This window comes from Glandiceps talaboti, chromosome 8 (genome assembly GCF_964340395.1).
Source record: "Glandiceps talaboti chromosome 8, keGlaTala1.1, whole genome shotgun sequence".
Classification (NCBI taxonomy): Eukaryota; Metazoa; Hemichordata; class Enteropneusta; family Spengelidae; genus Glandiceps; species Glandiceps talaboti.
The window spans coordinates 22,667,657-22,686,426 of record NC_135556.1 but is presented as its reverse complement, the minus strand read 5'-3'; the positions used below and the strand labels follow the sequence as shown (position 1 = coordinate 22,686,426).

Below are 18,770 nucleotides of genomic sequence, written 5' to 3'. Positions count from 1 at the left end.
TAGATTTGTGAGATTTTGGATGTGAGCATGCTCAGTAAGTCTCCAGTGATTGGACAGAGTGTACAGGAAGACACATCAAAGTTATTAATCATGAAGTGTGATGGTGGATGTTGCACTATGGCAGTCCCACCTCATACAAATACGCATTACTTTAGTAGAGTACTTGTAGCATATTTTGTAGCCTTTGATTTTTCAGTGATATGCAATTTCTTGCCCACTCCTGATTTTATTACATGCAATATACCAGGTAAATTATTATTCATTTATTTAATTGTCCTCAAAAAAAAGGATACATAATTCACAGCACAACGATATCTTCGCCCAGAAGGGAGAATCTAATATCAAAATACGCATGAAGTGGATGTTTATTGCAATATACCAGGGTACTCACAACTCAGAAATAGAGGCTTTATGACAAGCCCTAAAAAAAATAATTGTTTGGTTCCGGTTACCCGACCCCACCTAGCTTTTCACTACCGACCCTAAACTCTTTTGACATATTCAAGAAAAAAATAATGAAATCACATAAATTGTGAAGTCTCACAAGAAAAAGTGGATGCAGAAACTGAAATCAACTTAAAAAAGACACTCTAAAACTGTTCTTCCAATCTGTAATGTCTGTACATCTGATAGGAAGAAATAAACAACACAGAGACCATTTGGAAAACGATGGAAAACCTGAACTAGACACTCACACAGAAAAAAAAAATATAATAAAATAAAATGAAAAATCTACCTACCCCACCTATTCTAAAATTGAGCATAATCAGAACCACACAATTTTTTTTATTAGGGCTAACTTCTGTCAATTTAAGCTAAAAATACCAACTCCAATGAATAGCAGTTTCTCAGCAGACAAAGTTTAAAAGGACTGCTTGGATCGTTAAAGCCTGCTGTGGTGTGAAATTATGAGTGATGGGAAATTCAATCCATCACAATTTCTTAGCAGGAAAACGTTTGCGAATGAATAACTGTAGCATTTCACATCAGAAAATAGAAATGCATACAAAAATACACATGCTTACATGTAATATGGTGTAGTATTTCACTCAATATTTACATAACTTATTGACTTCTTTCACCATCATCAAAATATATATTTGATGTTAGTTATGGCAGCATGTGACAAGGGAAAAAGTGTGTTTATGACTAACAATTGTTTTTACTATTTTGGAAATCTTTAGATGGTTGTAACTATCACCAAAACTAAGGCTGGACATATCAATATTTTTATTCTGGAATATCATCAGTACTAAAATTGTCTCATACTTGCACTATATGTGTTTTGAAATATATTTATAAAAACTATTTGTAACTTAAAAGAAATTAGGTTCATTTGTAAATACAATGATAGTTCTAATCATTAGTGTTGTCTCTATTCAGTTTTATTTCACTAATTTACCCATTTTTTGCAAAGTTGCTTGTCCAAGTCTAAAAATGTCAAAAATTTTTACCCCAAGATATTTTCGCTGAAATATAAAATAAAAAATATTATAAAACCCTATGATATCCTGTTGGGGTTTGCTGTACACGTTGTTGCTAAACAGTGCCCTCATGTGGTACTAGTCATGTACAGTATAGAAATAAGACTTTAACAGTAATACTGATTATTACATATGTACCAGTGATTACTTGCACTGTTACAAGCACATACTAGTTGTGTTTGTACTGCTGTGCAATACGAAAAACATTATTGTATACCTGCATGCAAATGATATGCAAACAAGGGTGTGACCATTTTTTGTACAAGAAACGTGCGATTGCACAGACGCAGTATCTTTTTTATTTTTACAGGACTTTGCTGTTTTGAATAAACATATGTAATAATAACAGAACCCCCATTCTGCATGAGTTCCAGTGTTGGTACTCAGTGGTATTTGTACTTGTGCTTGCAGTGTTGCTCATGAAAGTACTGCCACAGAGAACACTGCAAGGACCTGTGCAAATACTCCAATTACAAATGTACACCACACTCGCACTAGCTTGTCATAGGGTTCCATGTTAAAATTGATCAAATTAAATATATTTGTAAGATGCAGTTTAGAGACGAGATGCAATCAATAGATATTGAAGTACTTTCAGCTCAGGAAAGACTGGTTCTTTCTGAGTATGTTATTGAATTTAATACTTAATAATTTTATTTACTTAATCTCAACATAATGGCAACTTAATCTAATCAAAAATCAAGCAGGTGACGATGTTCAGATTCTTTGTGAAAAACAACGACCAATCTTCAAAAATGTAAAGCTTAATGTAAGATAATATATGTATATTTTTGTGCACTGTAATTAATTCATTTTTCAGCAGTAATTATAGAAATAAATACATGTACTAGTAACTTTGCAGAATGTTTTGTTTTGTTTCTTACACATAAATTTGGCCATAACCTGTCCATACTGAAGATAAAAAGTAGTCCTGACCCACTAGATAATAATGTATCTTTCTTGTGTTGATGTATCAGGTATACTTCATTGTGTGTGTGTGTGTTGCTCCATTTCCCCTCCTTTTAATGTAAATTCTTTCAGGGAAACTAATTGCAGGAGCATCTATTTTACAATGTAAACACAAGACCCTTGGATTGAATCACATGCCTTGGAGCATCAGAGAATGTAAAATATGAGAAATACAGGTCCACCATTTCTGACTGAAATAATGACACAAAAGAGACAACACATGGAATAGAATATATTTAATATACATGAATAATAATTATGACACACTGGAAGTATATTATTTTGTTACAATGGAAGTTTATATCAGGAAAGTCTTGGATGGAGACTATATGTACAGAGGGTCTACTTATAATAGAGAGTGAACAATATGAATTGTTACACAGGTGATGGATGACACGCATCCCAGGATAAAAGTTTATTATTTCTAACTTTAAAATCAGGCTTGGGACATTTCCTGCACATGTTAAGAACAGAATCTTTGATACATACGGGTCCCTACATATGACAAATTCTTTGAATCAAAGTTATACATTGGTAGTCCTATTTTGAACATTAATAATGCATTTCATTGTGGAAGGCATTAGACAGCATTTCATATTAATAAACTATAGTGCTGCATGCTGATATAATATGTATGATTGACAGGACCATCACACTACTATCACTCACTTGTGTAAACCACATCGAACAATAAACACCATTTTGGGTTGACTTTTATCATGTCCGTCAAGACTACTGAGGTTATGGAAAGCATATCACAAAACTGTACTATTACAATAGAGATTGTGATCTCTGGAACAACTCACACATTTTGACTTCGAAAGTCTAATACTTGAGTCTTCAAATAACATACTGTTGATAATTGGTCATCAAATTTGGGGCTGGTAATAGAATTCTACCATCAGTGTGCCACAAGTAAAACAACTGCAATGAAAATTGTCTGTCTCATGTTCATTAACTCATCAAAATACAATGACATTCATCAATGGTAAGTAAATCTAAAACTGTAACAGCTGTGATAAATCTATGATATCAAAGGGTTGGTAACTAATGACAACAAGGTTTTTAACATTCAGACCAAGGCATATAACCCAACCTGTAGACTTCAAGAACTATTGCTACTTACACTATTCTGCTATGCTAACTTAAATTTTTCTTTTTTGAATTTACAATTTTGAATGGGACCAAAAATTCAAAATTTCAGTTAACACATTATTCTTTGTTCAGCCAAAGAAAATATGAGTGACATAAGGAGCCTTTGTCACTACGAGTCTACCCTTAGGTCATTAGTATTTTCTGCCTGAATGAAGAAAAATATTGGAGAATAACATAATTATACCAGTGCCAGTAATATCAAAGAAAAATATGGGAAAGTATGGCAAAAATTGGGGAAAGTAATGGAAATTTTAAGAGGAGGCCAGTGAGGGCGGAACGTCACGACGTATCTTACAGTCTAGTCTATATTATATGTGTGTATACTTTTTATATTTGACAAAAGGATTTTTGATTGTTTTCAATCATACAAAAATAAATAATAAATCAATGAGATATGAAATACATTTCTTGGGAACTAGAATAGTTTCAATAAAATAGCTATAGTCTCTTGTAAAATCAAGGTGAAAATTAATTACAAGTCAAGTAACTTCAAATCAAGACACCAAATAATATATAAAATGACATGCACTAAACATAATGAAATGTCAAAACTATATACAAGTTGTGGCATATGTTGTCTTTCTTCATTTAAAATTGGCAAGTACTCTGCAACGTGGGACACTGGTGCAGAACCTAAGTTTTAAGTATAATGCAATACAATAAGTTACAAAAATAAAATTATCATATTTTAGTAAATAAGTTAAGTAAAGTCACATATTTTTGCTAAACTACTGGCAAGGTCTTTCCGGTATCTTAAAACATAACCTGTTTTGCTGGAATTCTGATATAAAGTGCATGATCTGATGGTAATTACTAGTATAATTGAATCATTTTTTTAAGTTTATCGACAAGGATTACTAATGTATGCAAATTTAATGAGTCATTATATAGGTATATAAGTAAATTCTGGTACTCGGCTATTTTCAACAGCCTCTAAAATCATATTGTCCTCGTTGATGTAATGTGTTGAGTGTGTGTTATCGATGAGATTCTACGATAAAAAAATCTGTATTCCATATATGACCATATTATATATTACTAAGGTGTGGTTAATTTACATTACTGGGACAAGCCATTAAAGAAGCAAGTCCACTTGTTATCAAAGAGTACCAATATTTACACATGTGATGATGGGCTCTTACATAACACAAGTAAACAGTGTAGTTCACAGCGGAAGATCATTTCTAAGGAGTGGGTCAATTGAGGCAAACCTTATCTCCGTCTTATATCAGTTGTTATCAATTTATTAGGCTATTATAAGTAACACTACAAACAGCTTTAGAGATGCAAACAACTTTTATGACACCCGTTTTCGTCAGGCAAGCCCGCGGGTTTGTTGCACTTGGACCGTTAATGGCTTGTGAATGTCATGATGAGATTCACATCAATCAGGTTGATTGAATGACAATTACTTGGATGGGATATCGAAAGTATCACAATCAGTGCAAAACTAACACCAATCCCTCACTAAAAAAAACAATGGTTTGTATTCTCCATTAACGAACACAATGGTTTGTATTCTCCATTAACGAACACAGATATTATCAGAATACAACACACAAGACTGTAGTTTACAAACTAACTAAATAGTGTGCAATGAATACAAGGAGTCCATTTCAACAGACTTTTTAACTGTCAGACATCAAAGCAAATTTTACATCCTTTCTACCATAGATCGACCATACACATGTAGGGTGTATATTTCTACTGACAGACCTTACAGAAGCAACTTGAGAATTTTTTTGAGGTGTAATAAATACTTGGCTGGTAGAGTTAACCAAGTAACTTGTCTAAAACAATAGAATAATCCTCTCTAATCTCCATTTCTTCACAAAAGTCAACTCACTCCTTCTGACTTGGTGTTACCCCTTTAGGATGAGGTCAATATTCTTGTATTTGTTTCACAAGTTCATCCAGTATGGATATTGGAGGGTGAAAATGAAGTCCAGATATTTTCTTAGCATTAGCAATAGTAAAGGGTTACTCAGTGTATTAGTCCTGTAGCATAGTCTTCTGGAAATGGAAAACAGACATCTATGCTGTAACAACTAGTGGAATAATACCTGAACTAACACAGGCAATGTATAGAGACAACATTGCTATACATAACATTAAAAGTATGAGTTTCTTAACTCCTAAACTGTCTGCAAATTCCCACCAAACATCTTTTGCCACAGCATATGCATTTTGTGATGACACACTATTACTTGAATTCACACCTAATTCTCTGTAAGAGCCCAGTTTATCATGCATCTTTCCCAACAGGTAAGCAGCTCCTCTCTTTCCAGTACGCCTTGTCAGTTTTTCTAACAGTTCGATCACTTGTCTGTCCACCACACGTCTTTCAGCCATCTTAAGTGGGGTTTGTCCCTGATTATTACTGTAAATATAATTTTGTAAAACAAACACAGTAAGTAAACATGGGGCTTTTAAAGGGGAATGCCACACCAGGAAAAATAGAAGACATTTCCTATATTTGATATGGGAGTCTGCAGAAATAATGCATTAAAGTTTCACACTAAATATTCATGAGAGCTGTTTTACACTGTTAGGGTATAGGCACTCATGATTTGTGAATACTCAGTTTGTAACTTGAATATATTATTTCTGCTGACTCCCATGATGCAATAGCCCAATACAGCAAAGATACCCTACAAAGGCACAAGATCAACTTTATGCTTCTCTGAAATCATAAGTAAACGTAGGTGATGTAACATCATGAAATGACTCTCTAGAACCCACAGTTCATGAAAATGACTTCATTTCTTGTTCTCCTTTAACACAACTTGTAAATTCTATATCAATTGTTTTCAAGCTCTGTTATTCTAGGTGATAAAAGTGACAGTCCATAACTGAGGTGCCATTTTCAGCTCCTTAACATGACGGGAACATCGCCTTTACCAGCAAAGTGCAATTCTTGCACTTTCTTATCAATCCTTATCAGCTCATTACCATAACTAAGTGTTTGCTTTTTGTAATTACATCTGATAAGCCTAAGTCATTGCTGGTACAGGTACAAGGTCAAGACTGAAATGCTGTCGACCGAATGTGTGCAAGTACTAGTGAGTGTGTTACTCCGCCACAAGGCACAACTGGCTTGGGTGAAAGGTCACAATTTGGCTTGGGTGAAAGGTCACGATCCGATCGCGATCATAACATTAGGATACATCGTGCACCGTACATTGACGATGTTACATGTGGTATATGGACATCAGATATGGGAATTTGCTATTTAAGTATCTCTGTGCTTAATTTTTCAAAAAATCATTTAACTAACTATGGAACGAGAAAAACTGTAGTTCCGAGTGCAAGGTTACTTTCAAGGAGTGAATCGTTTGAGTCAAGGGACGTTATCAGCTGTTACAACTTTTATAATCCTATTACAGTTGACATTGCAAACAGATTTAGAGATTGTCAACAACCTGACTTGCCTATTGATTAACTCAGGTTATCCTGGATCCATAGTTTGGTTTTACTGAGACGTTTCCAACATGAAGCGTTTAAATTGCACTTACAATATTTCACAACCTTCTTTATGAGCAAATCTTGGTTGACATTAAATGGCTTAGTAACTAAGAATGCGGTGTTTTTCAAATTGGTAATTCAGAAATTATGTAATTGAAACAATGATATTTTAAAAATTATACTATATTCCTTGTGAAAGCCCTGCCAGTTGCTGGACACATTTCAGCATGTTTAATTAGTTAAAATAACAAGAAAATTTCGTTATGAAACATACATAACTCCAAAAAGGAATCAGTTACCCCTTATAATTTATATATACCTCCTGGCTCCATGGTTACAGAATGTTCACCTAGTAAACTGATCTGAATAACTATTTCTTTTATAGTTTTTCTATCACAATACACAGGCCCTGGTAGTAGACTTACCAAACGTTCACACGTGCCCCATGTTCTGTAAGAAAGGTAACTGTTTCGAGGTGACCACATAAATGTAAAGGTGTATTTCCCTGGTTATCTACTGCAGTGACGTCACACCCAGCCTCATCCAGAATTTGTAAACATTCTGCACTGCCTCTGCAAGCTGCAAGGTGTGCGGCGTTCCTTCCCCTGTAGTCCGTCTGATTTGGGTCGACTCCACTTTCTAGAAGTTGTCGTAACTTCGTTGAGTCTCCATCCACACTCGCTTGAATTAGTGGCGGTGTGAACGTGTTCAAATTCGATTCATCTTGCAGACCCATCAACGGCGAGTTTTCTCCCTCTTCAACCTCCATCTTGCAAATGCACTTTCTCCTATTATGGTATTCTGTCTTATGCGTACACTCCCCGTGTAAATCGAACATAAATATCTACATACGAATAAAACTCTGTTACTAAACTCATAATGAATTTTTCAGAGGTTTCACTTTATAAATGTTAAAATATATTCTCTTTAGATTGGTGTGAGATTGGGACGAGTAGTTCAGAACCGTGTGAATAACCGGAAGTTGGGGAGTGCGGCAGAATCATGGAATAGCGGAGGATTTCAAAATGGCTGCCTACATGACGGAAGATCTTGAATTAGCGAGTAAGTGTCAGAAATAATGACAACTCCATTATTTTTGTGTTATTTGCCCCAAAATACTTTCATGTAAATGAATTTGATATATGTACTGCTACGCATGAATGTATAGCATATATCAAGGTGGACTTTGACAAACTTTTCTTGAATTGATATGTTTGTATTCGTATCATCATTGACACGAATGACATAGCTGGGATTCCCGTATTTTTATTAAAAAAATACATGACATTTGGTGAAATACACAACTTTCATACTTACAACCTCATTGTATGTGACATGTGATGATAAGTATGAAATGTTGTATTTGTAGAAGTATTTATGTTAATATTGTGAGATACTACATTCAATGATTCAATATCTGTGATAGAACGAGATTATCAACGAGAAAAGCTCAGAAGAACTGTCAGTTGTAAAGAACAGTGTCCTCAAAATGTCACGTGGTACATATCTGGATTAACTTTAAGGGGATGGCATTCCTAATCTTAACCCTAACCCTAATCCAATAACCCTTGGAGAACATTATTGTAGTAATACTAGTATTCCTAACCCTGTAACCAATATTTGTTGTATGGACAGTCCACTATACTTTATTCTTGCCAGATACCACAAATTACATATTTACTGGCATTTATCATTTAAGTCTCCATATCTTAAGTAGAACAGACACAGTTGCATGCCCAATACTGGCTTATTACCAAACACTTTACATCACACTTTGAAAGTGAATCATTTTATGATAACATGCCAAAGAGTTGAATGTTTAACTCAGAATTTGTTACATTTGAGAGTATCTCATTTACAAATTACATCATGTTACACACTTGAGTCATGGATGAATATTTCTATTTAAATTATGGGCCAACTATTACACTGATCAGAAAGACACTCATCATTTTTGGTAATATATTCTAAATGGCCATATCTCTATGCCATCATGGCTGAAACATAGGGTGTTGAAAGTAATTTTGAACATGGGACCATGAAATTTGGTTTGATTTTCTGTGTCAAGATAATCTATAGTTGCTATAGCTACCATGACTTTTACCATAAAGCTTGCGTTCACTTCATGGTCTATACTTTCACAGATAATCTACATGATTGTGCATCACTAATACTGTCACTTTCTTTGCCCTTTTCTGTAACGTCTAGGCTGATTGCCGCAAAATGAAGAAGAATGTAAGCAGAATGGCGTGAGAACCTAAAACGGTTGTACTTCAAAAGTCCTACAAGAGGAAGAAGTAGTGTAGTATGGAAGAATTTCTTGCCAATTCATCTGTATGGCACCACAATATCAAACCCTGTGACAAGTCAACATCAAACCCAAATACCCTAGATGCAACAAATGATCTTCCAGACAATTCAAAAGATGTCAATGAAAATCATGCCTCAGAAGATACATGCAGTGGAACAAATGACCTTGAAGAAAGCAAAACAATCCCAAATGGAGCCTCCTCTAACTTAACTCTGCCTTCTGAGGAATTATTTGCAGGATTGCAGTCAGCCAAGGACAACACAATTGTGAAGTCACAAGTAAATCGTAAGAAAACACAAACAATATCTAGTTTTAGAAACACAGAAAGTGCAACTATCAAACAAAGACTTGAGACTCTCCTTGCAGCAAGAGAGGAGAGCCAACTAGAAAGTCTAAATTTGAACTTCTCAGAAAGTGAATCATCAGACACATCTGAGGCCATGAACTCTGAAGGTACTACACCAACTGTTCCCAAGACAGGTTTTCCATCAATTGAAGGGCTTCCAAATACAGCAAATCAAGAGAGAGAACTTCTAGCAAGGGTTGTTGACTGTGAGAGTCCTGTGTGTCAGGGGGTTGAGGTTCCATTTCTATGTACAACAATACAACCAAGTAGTAAAAATGATGTAACAGAAGATGAAGCACAGTACTTAGAAGAGATAGATATGGACTTAGACAATATCGATGATGAAGATGTACCTAGTGAAGCATCACTAAGTGCATCATCAAAATTACTACAGGACCTGGTTGTTATACGACAAGAAACTACACACTTGCATGAACCTACTACAGATTCATGTCCCTTTGGAGTTGTGTATCCCAAAGACTGGGATCTTGAGCTTACCAGCACGGATGACAATTTACGAAAGCCCCCTGAAGTGAAGGAAGCCTTTACAGAACACTTGCAACTTAAAAAGGGAGAAGAGGAATTTGCTTCATCTGATTCAGTAATGCAGCAACAGATGAGAGAAGACTCTGGGATAGACTTGAAAAGTGACAGTGACAAAAAAGCAGAATCAAGCTCCTCAGAGAAGCAACACGAGTTTGATGAAGGTGTGTCAGGTATTGCTTGTGTAAAACCTCATGTGTGTGCATTTCTGGGTATGGAAGAATATTGGGAAAGTGACCCCACAGAAAACAATAAGAACACAGACGACTCAGAAACAGTCACTCATTCTTGGACTGACATTGACATTAGTCAGAGACTGTTGAGACGCCGACAACTGTCTAAGCATGACAGGCGGAGAACTCGTTCAAGCAGTCCAACAAGTCTTGATGCCATAGAACAACAACAACTTGAACAAGGCAACAAAGAATTATGTGTGTCAAGCAAACACAATGACTCTGATCAGTGTGTCTTTCCTTGTGAAAACAATGTAGAAAATAGTAAGGAAGCCACAAATGGACATTTCACTTTACAAAAAGATAGATCAAAGATTTTACCAAATAATAAGACTGTTGATTGGGATTGGCCAGCACTAAAACTGTTGAATCGAAACCCTCTAAACTTTGCTATCAACGGTGAGAGTATGTGTGGACAAGATGATGATAAAACAAGCCAGGTGTCTACACAATGCTCCGACTCTACTGGACATTCTGAAAATGGAAGTCATAGCGCAAACTCACCTCAAACAGCCAACCTTACAGATGTAGAATCACCTAGTGATGAATCAATTTATAACCAAGGGGACTTGTTGGCTTCTCTACCCACTGAAATAACTATGAAAATTTACTCTTACTTGACTCCTAAGGAGTTACTACTTTATGTTGCACCTGTCTGTAAGAAATGGAAGGAATTAGCCCATGATCCTATATTGTGGCAGTCTCTCTGTGTGAATGCCAATGAAACTATTGACTCGTATGATCTTTGTAAGATCATCCGGGGGGCAACCTTACTCAAACACTTAAGTCTTAGAGCACGGGATGAACTGAACATAACTGAAGTCAAAATGATCACAGTTCATTGTACACATTTACAAAGCCTTGATCTGGGATTCTGTGACAATGTCAATGAAAAGATTATTGGTGCCATCACACAAAACTGTAATAATTTAGAAACTGTAAACGTTGAAGGCTGTGAGAGAATTACAGACAAATGTATTTCATTCCTGGCCTCACTGCCAAAGTTGAAGTCACTCAATGTGTCCCATTGTATCAAGATAACAGACACAGGTGTTAATACCCTTGCTGTTTTGTGTGAAAAGTTGGAAGAAGTAAATATTGATGGAATCCCATGGATAACTGACAAGTAAGGTTTTGTTTCTTAATCTTATATGGATAATCTGATATATCAATCAACATAATTTTATAAAATTTTAGAAATGACAGCAAAAATGTGAAACCCCATCAATTTTTTTAGTCGTGCCTTTTGCTGAATCTGGTGGTGCATTTTGAATTTTAGTCTGCAAATAATAATTTTCAAGCTGCAATAGCAGTAATCAGTAGTATTATACTTATCATGCAAGACTAATATTTGTGTATCAGTTAGTCACACTTGCTTACACAGGACTGTCTACACATATTGTTTACATTCAACTTATTCCCTCCCAAGTCTGTAAGGTATGCCATGACAGGGCGCCCTCACACATCAGTCAACCCCTGCCGGTGAGGGCAGAATGACCCGACATGTCTTACTAGGGCTATGCCTTCAAATGCACAAGACTTATTATTCTTTAAACCACAGACCCCTACAGGAAAGTAGGGTCTATGTTTAAACTTCTTAAAATTCTGAAACTGTTACCAGCATTATAAGAATATTTTTAAATGCTTTCAATGAAAAGGGGACAAAATGATTTTATTTACAGAAAATGGTTCTTTATACTACGTGTATATAAATAAACATATCCTGTATATGTCATATATTGATCTGATTTTTGAATTGTCACTGACAGTGCTGTCAAGCTGCTTGCCAATGAAAGAAAGGAACAGTTGAAAGCAGTGTATCTGGATGGTGCTGAAATGACTGACACAAGCATTGAGTATATCTCCAAGTGTAAGAATTTACAAGTACTCAGTGTTTCCTTTGCTGAACAATTTACAGATATATCACTCAGACATGTACAGGTATGTACAGTATTTGAATGCAAACAGTAGCCATCAGTTTACCCAATTTTTTCAAACATTATACTTGAGGAGGTATAATTATATTATTCCCCTTCATTCAACCAGAAAATACTCATGACCTTAAGGTTTGTCACTACTTCTGTAGTGACTTGTACTGACAAAGCCCCTCGTATATTCCTTGGCTGAAAAAGAAAAATATTTGGGAGTAATTAGATATTATTCCCTAATATTTTTCTTTGTTCAGTCAAGGAAAATATGAGTGACCTAAGAGGCCTTGTCAGTACCGTATGAGTGGCTAGACAAGTAGACAAACCCTTACATCATGAGTATTTTCAGAATGAATGAAGAAAAATATTAAAGAATAATATAATCATACCGCCTCAAGCATAATTCATGTAAAATTGGGGAAAATAAAGGCAAATTGGAACTTTTTAACTCATATTTCAAGCACTGCATAACCAGTGACGTAGACATGGATTGTCATGACATAGTACGACCAGGGTATATGATTCATATTTTCTGTTCAAAGACAATAACTTGGCTTGAGTATGGTATAATATCCAATTACATCATAAGTATCTTTCTGGCTACACAAAGAAAAATATTTGGGAGTACCGTAACCTTGCATAAGCCAAGCTCAGTAAACAGTGTATGAAAAAAAAAATATCTACTGAAAGATTGTTTTTATGTCACTTCATTTACACTAAATGTATTTTTTCTTGAAGTCTCTCCAAAATCTTAAATACCTAAGACTGAAACGAGGAGTAGAATACAGTGATCACTGCCTTACTCAGATGTTCCTATGTCCAAACCTTCATCAGCTAACTTTCCTGAACTTAACTGAATGCTCTGAGCTCAGTGATAAAGCTCTTGAACATCTTGCCAAAGGGTAAGTTATAATAATTATACTACCAAACCAGAAAGACTGTAAAGTTTCAATAGGGAACTTGCAATCCAGACTGAGCATGCCCAGACGCAAAGGACTATGGGATTATCTGTGGTTATTGTAATACCTAATCTGGAGCTGCTGATAAAATAAACCTTCCATAATGGTCAGGAATTGATTATTTGTGGTTACCAACAATGTATCAACATTGTTTACAATACTAATTGATTAGTATTTATTATCACATTTCCCATGATGCAACATTCAATATGGCGGGTTTGCAAATTCCCTTTTGGGCAGCATGATGTTCTTACATCACAACATTTTTTGTTTCAAATTACACAAACAAAATACAGGCACTGATAGCTGGCACACACATGAAATGTTACATTTTATCTTACTGTGAACAGAAATAATCAGCATTGTGTTAGAATCTTCCTTGTTTCATCTGACAGCGATGTTAATTTGTGTTCACAGTGATATGAACTGATTTTACTAGTATATACTTCCATGCTATCAGTGTCTGTAATTTTTAACAAAAAATGTGTGAGACATAAACAACATGCTGACTATTAAATTGAAACTCTATGGTCTCTCTGGTTTGGTTGTAAGCTCTTCTAGAAAGAGATGCTTCAATACCCTCATAGCCAGGCAATAAGTGTTTTAATACCCTGAAATGATATTCAATGATTGTACTCAGTGCTAGTGGCTGATTTAACAATGTTTCTCAGTTTTTAATCAGTTGTGTTTTTCCTATTTCATATCGAGCATTTCTTTTTACTGTAAAATATTAAATCAGCACTAGAGATCTTAAAAAATAAGTAAAAAATTTAGCTTTGCTATTTTTAGGAGCATTGATCTCTAAACTCTAGGCCACCTGTCATAAGTACACCATGTCTTTCATGTACATTTCATTGATATTTCTTGTTTTCTTTGTAACTCGTAATATTTTAATTGCTTACCTTGCAGATGTCGTAGACTTCATCACTTAGCACTGTGCTGGTGTTGGGACATTACTGAGGCAGGACTTGTACATGTTATTGAAAATTGCGGGTAATACAGCAATTCTATTTATATCCTTCTTCTTGTTGTTTTGTATGTTTTTAGCCCACATTCAAGTGGTGCCAAAAGGGAGCTATTACAGATGGGCTCCATTCGTGGATCCGTTATACTGAATGGTGGCCATATTTGTACTACTTGTAAAAAAAAACATTTTGAATATTAATAGTTTCACTGTATTGCATTCTTTTTGTTAAATTTCTTTTTCTTTATTTTTTTCAGTGAAATGGAAACACTTGATTTACTTGGACTAGACAAGATACTCGGAATGTGTTTAATGAAAATTCCAGATTCTATGCCAAAGTTGGTTTTCCTGGACCTCAGACAGTGCAATAGGGTAAATAACATTTCTTCATTATTTACCTGTCCTTTTTTTTCAGTCACAACATAAAGGCTTTCACAAATTAGATCTCTTGCCAGTTCCACTCACTAAAAAATTTAGCAAATTTCATGTATGATCATGGCTGTAGCAACTGATACATGGAGTCATGAAAACTGATATTGTCAAAGGCCCCTGTTTGATTGCATGATATGAGAAAAAAGACTGAATCAATCACAAACACACCAATAGCAAGTAAAAATCCTCATCACCTAAGACAACTTGCAATGTGTATTTATAAGACATTTAGATTGAGAGAAAACTTCTTCATTTCATGAGTTATGTTTATTCTTGACAACATTTTTGGTTTTCAGTTGTATTTTTTCATTCCATGTACATATGCAATCGTTATACTTTTATACTTTTTGTCTTGCTTTATTTGTTCATATATGTATTTTGGGCCAATGGCCTCTAAATGCGAAGAAATTTTTCATTCATTCATTCATTCATTCATTCATTCATTCATTCAATAGCAATTGCAATATGGCTTCAGTACAATTTATTGTGCAGCAACACTGGGGGTTTTTTTTGGTGTGTGTGAAATAAACATTTCACCATTTTGTACAGATTTCAGATAATATGCTGACTGACCTGGTGGTGAAGAAGAGGGACCTTACAATCATCAATTACTATGGTGATGAGGTGGTGCCTTTTGCCTTTTAGAAATAACAACTCGGTGTTCATCTGTGAAAGGGCAACAGAACTTGAACTCCTGTATTTTAACAGTGAATGTTTGCAAAGGATGTCCATGTAAGAAAGTTTCATAAGTTGATGAAAATATCATGTGAATGTTCAAAAGTTTTGGATGCTTTAATTTGTATTTAAGTCACCATTGGAGATAGATTTTTTGAACCATAACATCTGTGGATGATAATTATGAAAAGACAAATTTTGGTACTTTGGGAGATAAGCTGAATTTTCTAATATGTTTTGTGTAGTAAAGTACAAACTTTGAGTCTCTTGGAACACCACCCTGGGCCAGTCTTTCATTATTGTAATGGGTTTGAAAATCTAAATTTATGCTTTTAACGTTATATGAAGTCTTTGTCTAACACACACTATTTTTCTAGTACATGTATTCTGATGTGTTGATATATTGATAAACGTCAATAGAAATGTTGTAACACAGGTCTTGTATTGTGTAAGTGACACAAAATTGTGAGCCAACAAAATCAAATTTTTCAACTCAGGACATAGAGAAAACTGTAAGATATGTCATGTCGCTCTGCCCTCACCGGTCTCTTGTGAAAGGGGTTGACTGATGTGTGAGGGCGCCCTACCATGGCTTACCTTACAGAATAGATATAGACAGTTTTCATTTCAAATGGTTGCTTGGATATTGTGGATATGTTGTGGCTAGAAACATTCTAGGCACCATCACCCCTGAGTAACCACAATGATCAATAAGTCTAGCCAAAAATGCATATTCTTCATCTTTTTATAACACTAGAATTTCTCTTTTGTTCTGTACTTTTCACAGCTGTTTTGCTATACCTTAGTGTGTAATCTCTTGTAATTTTTTTTAAACTAAGTATGAATAACATAGAAAATAAGGGCAAGCATAAAATGTAGCTCATATAATTATATATACATAAAATGCAATTGTTACCACCTAGACTAGTCATAAAAATCACAGCTGTAATTTGTTTACTTTCAACAAGATAGGGATTCACAACAAGAAAGACCAGTGGCAGTTGCAACTGGGGTTGTTGGGGGTTGTTGTTGGGGGGGGGGGGTGTTATAGTAGTATGATTTTGTAAGGAAATTCAAGGCAGAAGAACAGTTTTGCTCAAATAGCACAAGGCAGTGCATATATTCAAAAATGGCAAAAGTTAGTAATTTGTGTCAACAGTGCATTGGATGTGAGGTCAGATGTTGTTGGTGTTTTACCCATAATGCACTGTGGTAGTCTGATTTGACCTTGAAGTACAAGTCAAATGTATTTATAGGTTGTACTCAATAACAAAAATAGAGGAAGATTTTATCAGTTGTAATTTGTCAAATTTATTTACAGTACTAAGTATTAACATTAATATCTATAGTATTATGCAAAGATTTGTTTATGTTGTTGATTTACTACAGTAGTTTACTGAAGTGCCATAATTATATGGTATCATAAACCACTTAAGTTTGTATGTTTCTTGTAAATGCAAAGGAACCAAAAAAGATGATATGAAAATTTAACTTTAGATTTAAAAAAACAAAATATTAAGTTAAGTGGTACAAGCTGATTCTACTCAAGTGAAAATACTTGCCTAAAACTTAATCTGCTATTGGTTGATTTGTAGTTTAATAGTGGTAGTGCATAGAAAAACTGCATTATCACAGTTTCTGCCCCAGCCTCTGTACTCGATGGTACAATGAGACTGATTGCACCTACACTTTGGTTGCATTATTTCCTTGAAAGAATGTCATGCACTCCCTTCAGTAGAGAGAGCTCTCAAAATAGTTCAATTGTGCTGGAATAGTTGGTTGGCAGTCAAGCAAATATGGTAGTACCTGTATTTTCCCATCACAGCCAACTGATAATACTCGGTACCTGAAATAGAATATTACTGCCTAGGTGCATCATAAAAAGAATGAACATTTAATTTCTTGGTCGACACCACAACTGCCAATCCACGGGCATCACATGCATTACTATAGGCGCGTGTGGGAATAAGTCGACCTTTTTGTTGTACTTTGACCCTCTAGCATGAAAAAGCTATTGCAGGTACCAAGAATTGCCAGTCATGCACTTCACTACAAGCAAGTGCAAGTTAGGAGTGAAAAACATTTACCCTTCAACCATGAGAGGATTGAACCATTCAAGTATGATGCTCATGTTGAGCATGCCATCAGTGTTGTAAAAATTAGTCTAGATGGTATCAATGGCTTCAAATCTCAAGGTCTCTCTTCACTCCATCTAGCTCAGTGAGAAATCATAAACCAACAGTTATTCATGTAAATGAGTAAACCTCCAACTGTTAGAATGATGTAAACAGTGTATAAATAGTGTCCTGATCTGAAAAATGTACTATATTTAGACATTATGTAACTGCCCCAATAAACGTTAATATATCAGAATTCTGTGATTGATTAACAAAGACGTGATGTTAAACACTGTGCATGGGATGGCTTCGTTTGAATTTTAAATACCATCTCAGGACCTCATTTAGCTAGACATGAGAAGAGACTTGAAGCTACAGATAGCATCTAGACTAACAGTCATCTCCTGCTAAGTTGATGGCATGTTAGGAGTTTCCTCAACATATCTGTAGTATACTTAATTATGTCATTGAATCATTTATATGATATCATATGTCTGAATACCTGTGGTTGAGTATTATAATAAATAGCAAGAGATGATGCAAGTAACTTTTAATTTGAAGTAAAAATTAACGCCAAATATTTATAAACTCAGTTTATGCCGCTTTAAGTTGTGTGCAATGTTTATTTATGACTTTTGCTTTCAAGTATTGCATTAAAAGCAGGTTAATTTTTTTTGAAATGTGCAGCTCATTTTATTGAAAACTTATCATGGTATAGAAGTCGAGTGTGCAATGCTTATCCAAGGCTGAATATTTTAAGATATAAAACAGCTATAGAGTACTGTTACAAACTATTACAGCAGATTTCAAAATGCCATTTAGCAGCTCTGTTTGATACAACCACTGTACAGTCAAGAAGAAACTACACATGCTACACTTTAATAGCAAGATTGCAAGTTCTTTCTATGTTTAGTCTGAATGTAATGAACCAGTTAAACCAATGTACTGCAACGCAACACAGACACGTGGGTGTCAGAGTTTTGACATCTGCATTTGTATGGTGGCATGTTAGTTCATTTCATTTTGACAAAATACAGCAAGAAACTGTATTCATTCAATCTTTCTATCTTAGAGTGTAGTATACTTAGTTTCTTAGTGGTTTCTGCGTGATTGTATCAAACAGAGCTGCTGAATGGTATTTTGAAATCTGCTGTACATTATGTAGAGCTAAATAGTTATATCCTGTGTT

The 18,770-nt window shown here is 35.0% G+C and overlaps 2 protein-coding genes across 2 annotated transcripts; one reads left to right on the top strand and one right to left on the bottom strand.

Annotated features, from left to right (window-relative positions):
• Positions 1-4,701: 4,701 nt before the first annotated feature.
• Positions 4,702-7,842, bottom strand: LOC144439099 (ankyrin repeat domain-containing protein 46-like). The gene is made up of 2 exons (XM_078128362.1): positions 7,499-7,842; positions 4,702-5,988 (listed from the first exon to the last, which is right to left on the bottom strand). Exons 1-2 carry the CDS (start codon positions 7,840-7,842, stop codon positions 5,643-5,645), a joined length of 690 nt encoding a protein of 229 aa, XP_077984488.1. The 3' UTR covers positions 4,702-5,642.
• Positions 7,843-9,380: 1,538 nt separating this feature from the next.
• Positions 9,381-17,688, top strand: LOC144439385 (uncharacterized). The gene is made up of 5 exons (XM_078128671.1): positions 9,381-11,632; positions 12,276-12,447; positions 13,173-13,336; positions 14,615-14,695; positions 17,466-17,688. The coding sequence occupies exons 1-5, from the start codon at positions 9,381-9,383 to the stop codon at positions 17,686-17,688; spliced, it is 2,892 nt and encodes a 963-aa protein (XP_077984797.1).
• Positions 17,689-18,770: the final 1,082 nt, after the last annotated feature.

Excerpts from the sequence above, each read along its gene's own strand:
- LOC144439099 (XM_078128362.1), bottom strand. The coding sequence starts at position 7,842 with ATGGAGGTTGAAGAGGGAGAAAACTCGCCGTTGATGGGTCTGCAAGAT. Across the intron at positions 5,989-7,498 it reads GGGGCACGTGTGAACGTTTG|TAATAATCAGGGACAAACCC; the intron begins GTAAGTCTACTA and ends TTATATTTACAG.
- LOC144439385 (XM_078128671.1), top strand. The coding sequence starts at position 9,381 with ATGGAAGAATTTCTTGCCAATTCATCTGTATGGCACCACAATATCAAA. Across the intron at positions 11,633-12,275 it reads ATCCCATGGATAACTGACAA|TGCTGTCAAGCTGCTTGCCA; the intron begins GTAAGGTTTTGT and ends TGTCACTGACAG. Across the intron at positions 13,337-14,614 it reads CTTGAACATCTTGCCAAAGG|TGAAATGGAAACACTTGATT; the intron begins GTAAGTTATAAT and ends TATTTTTTTCAG.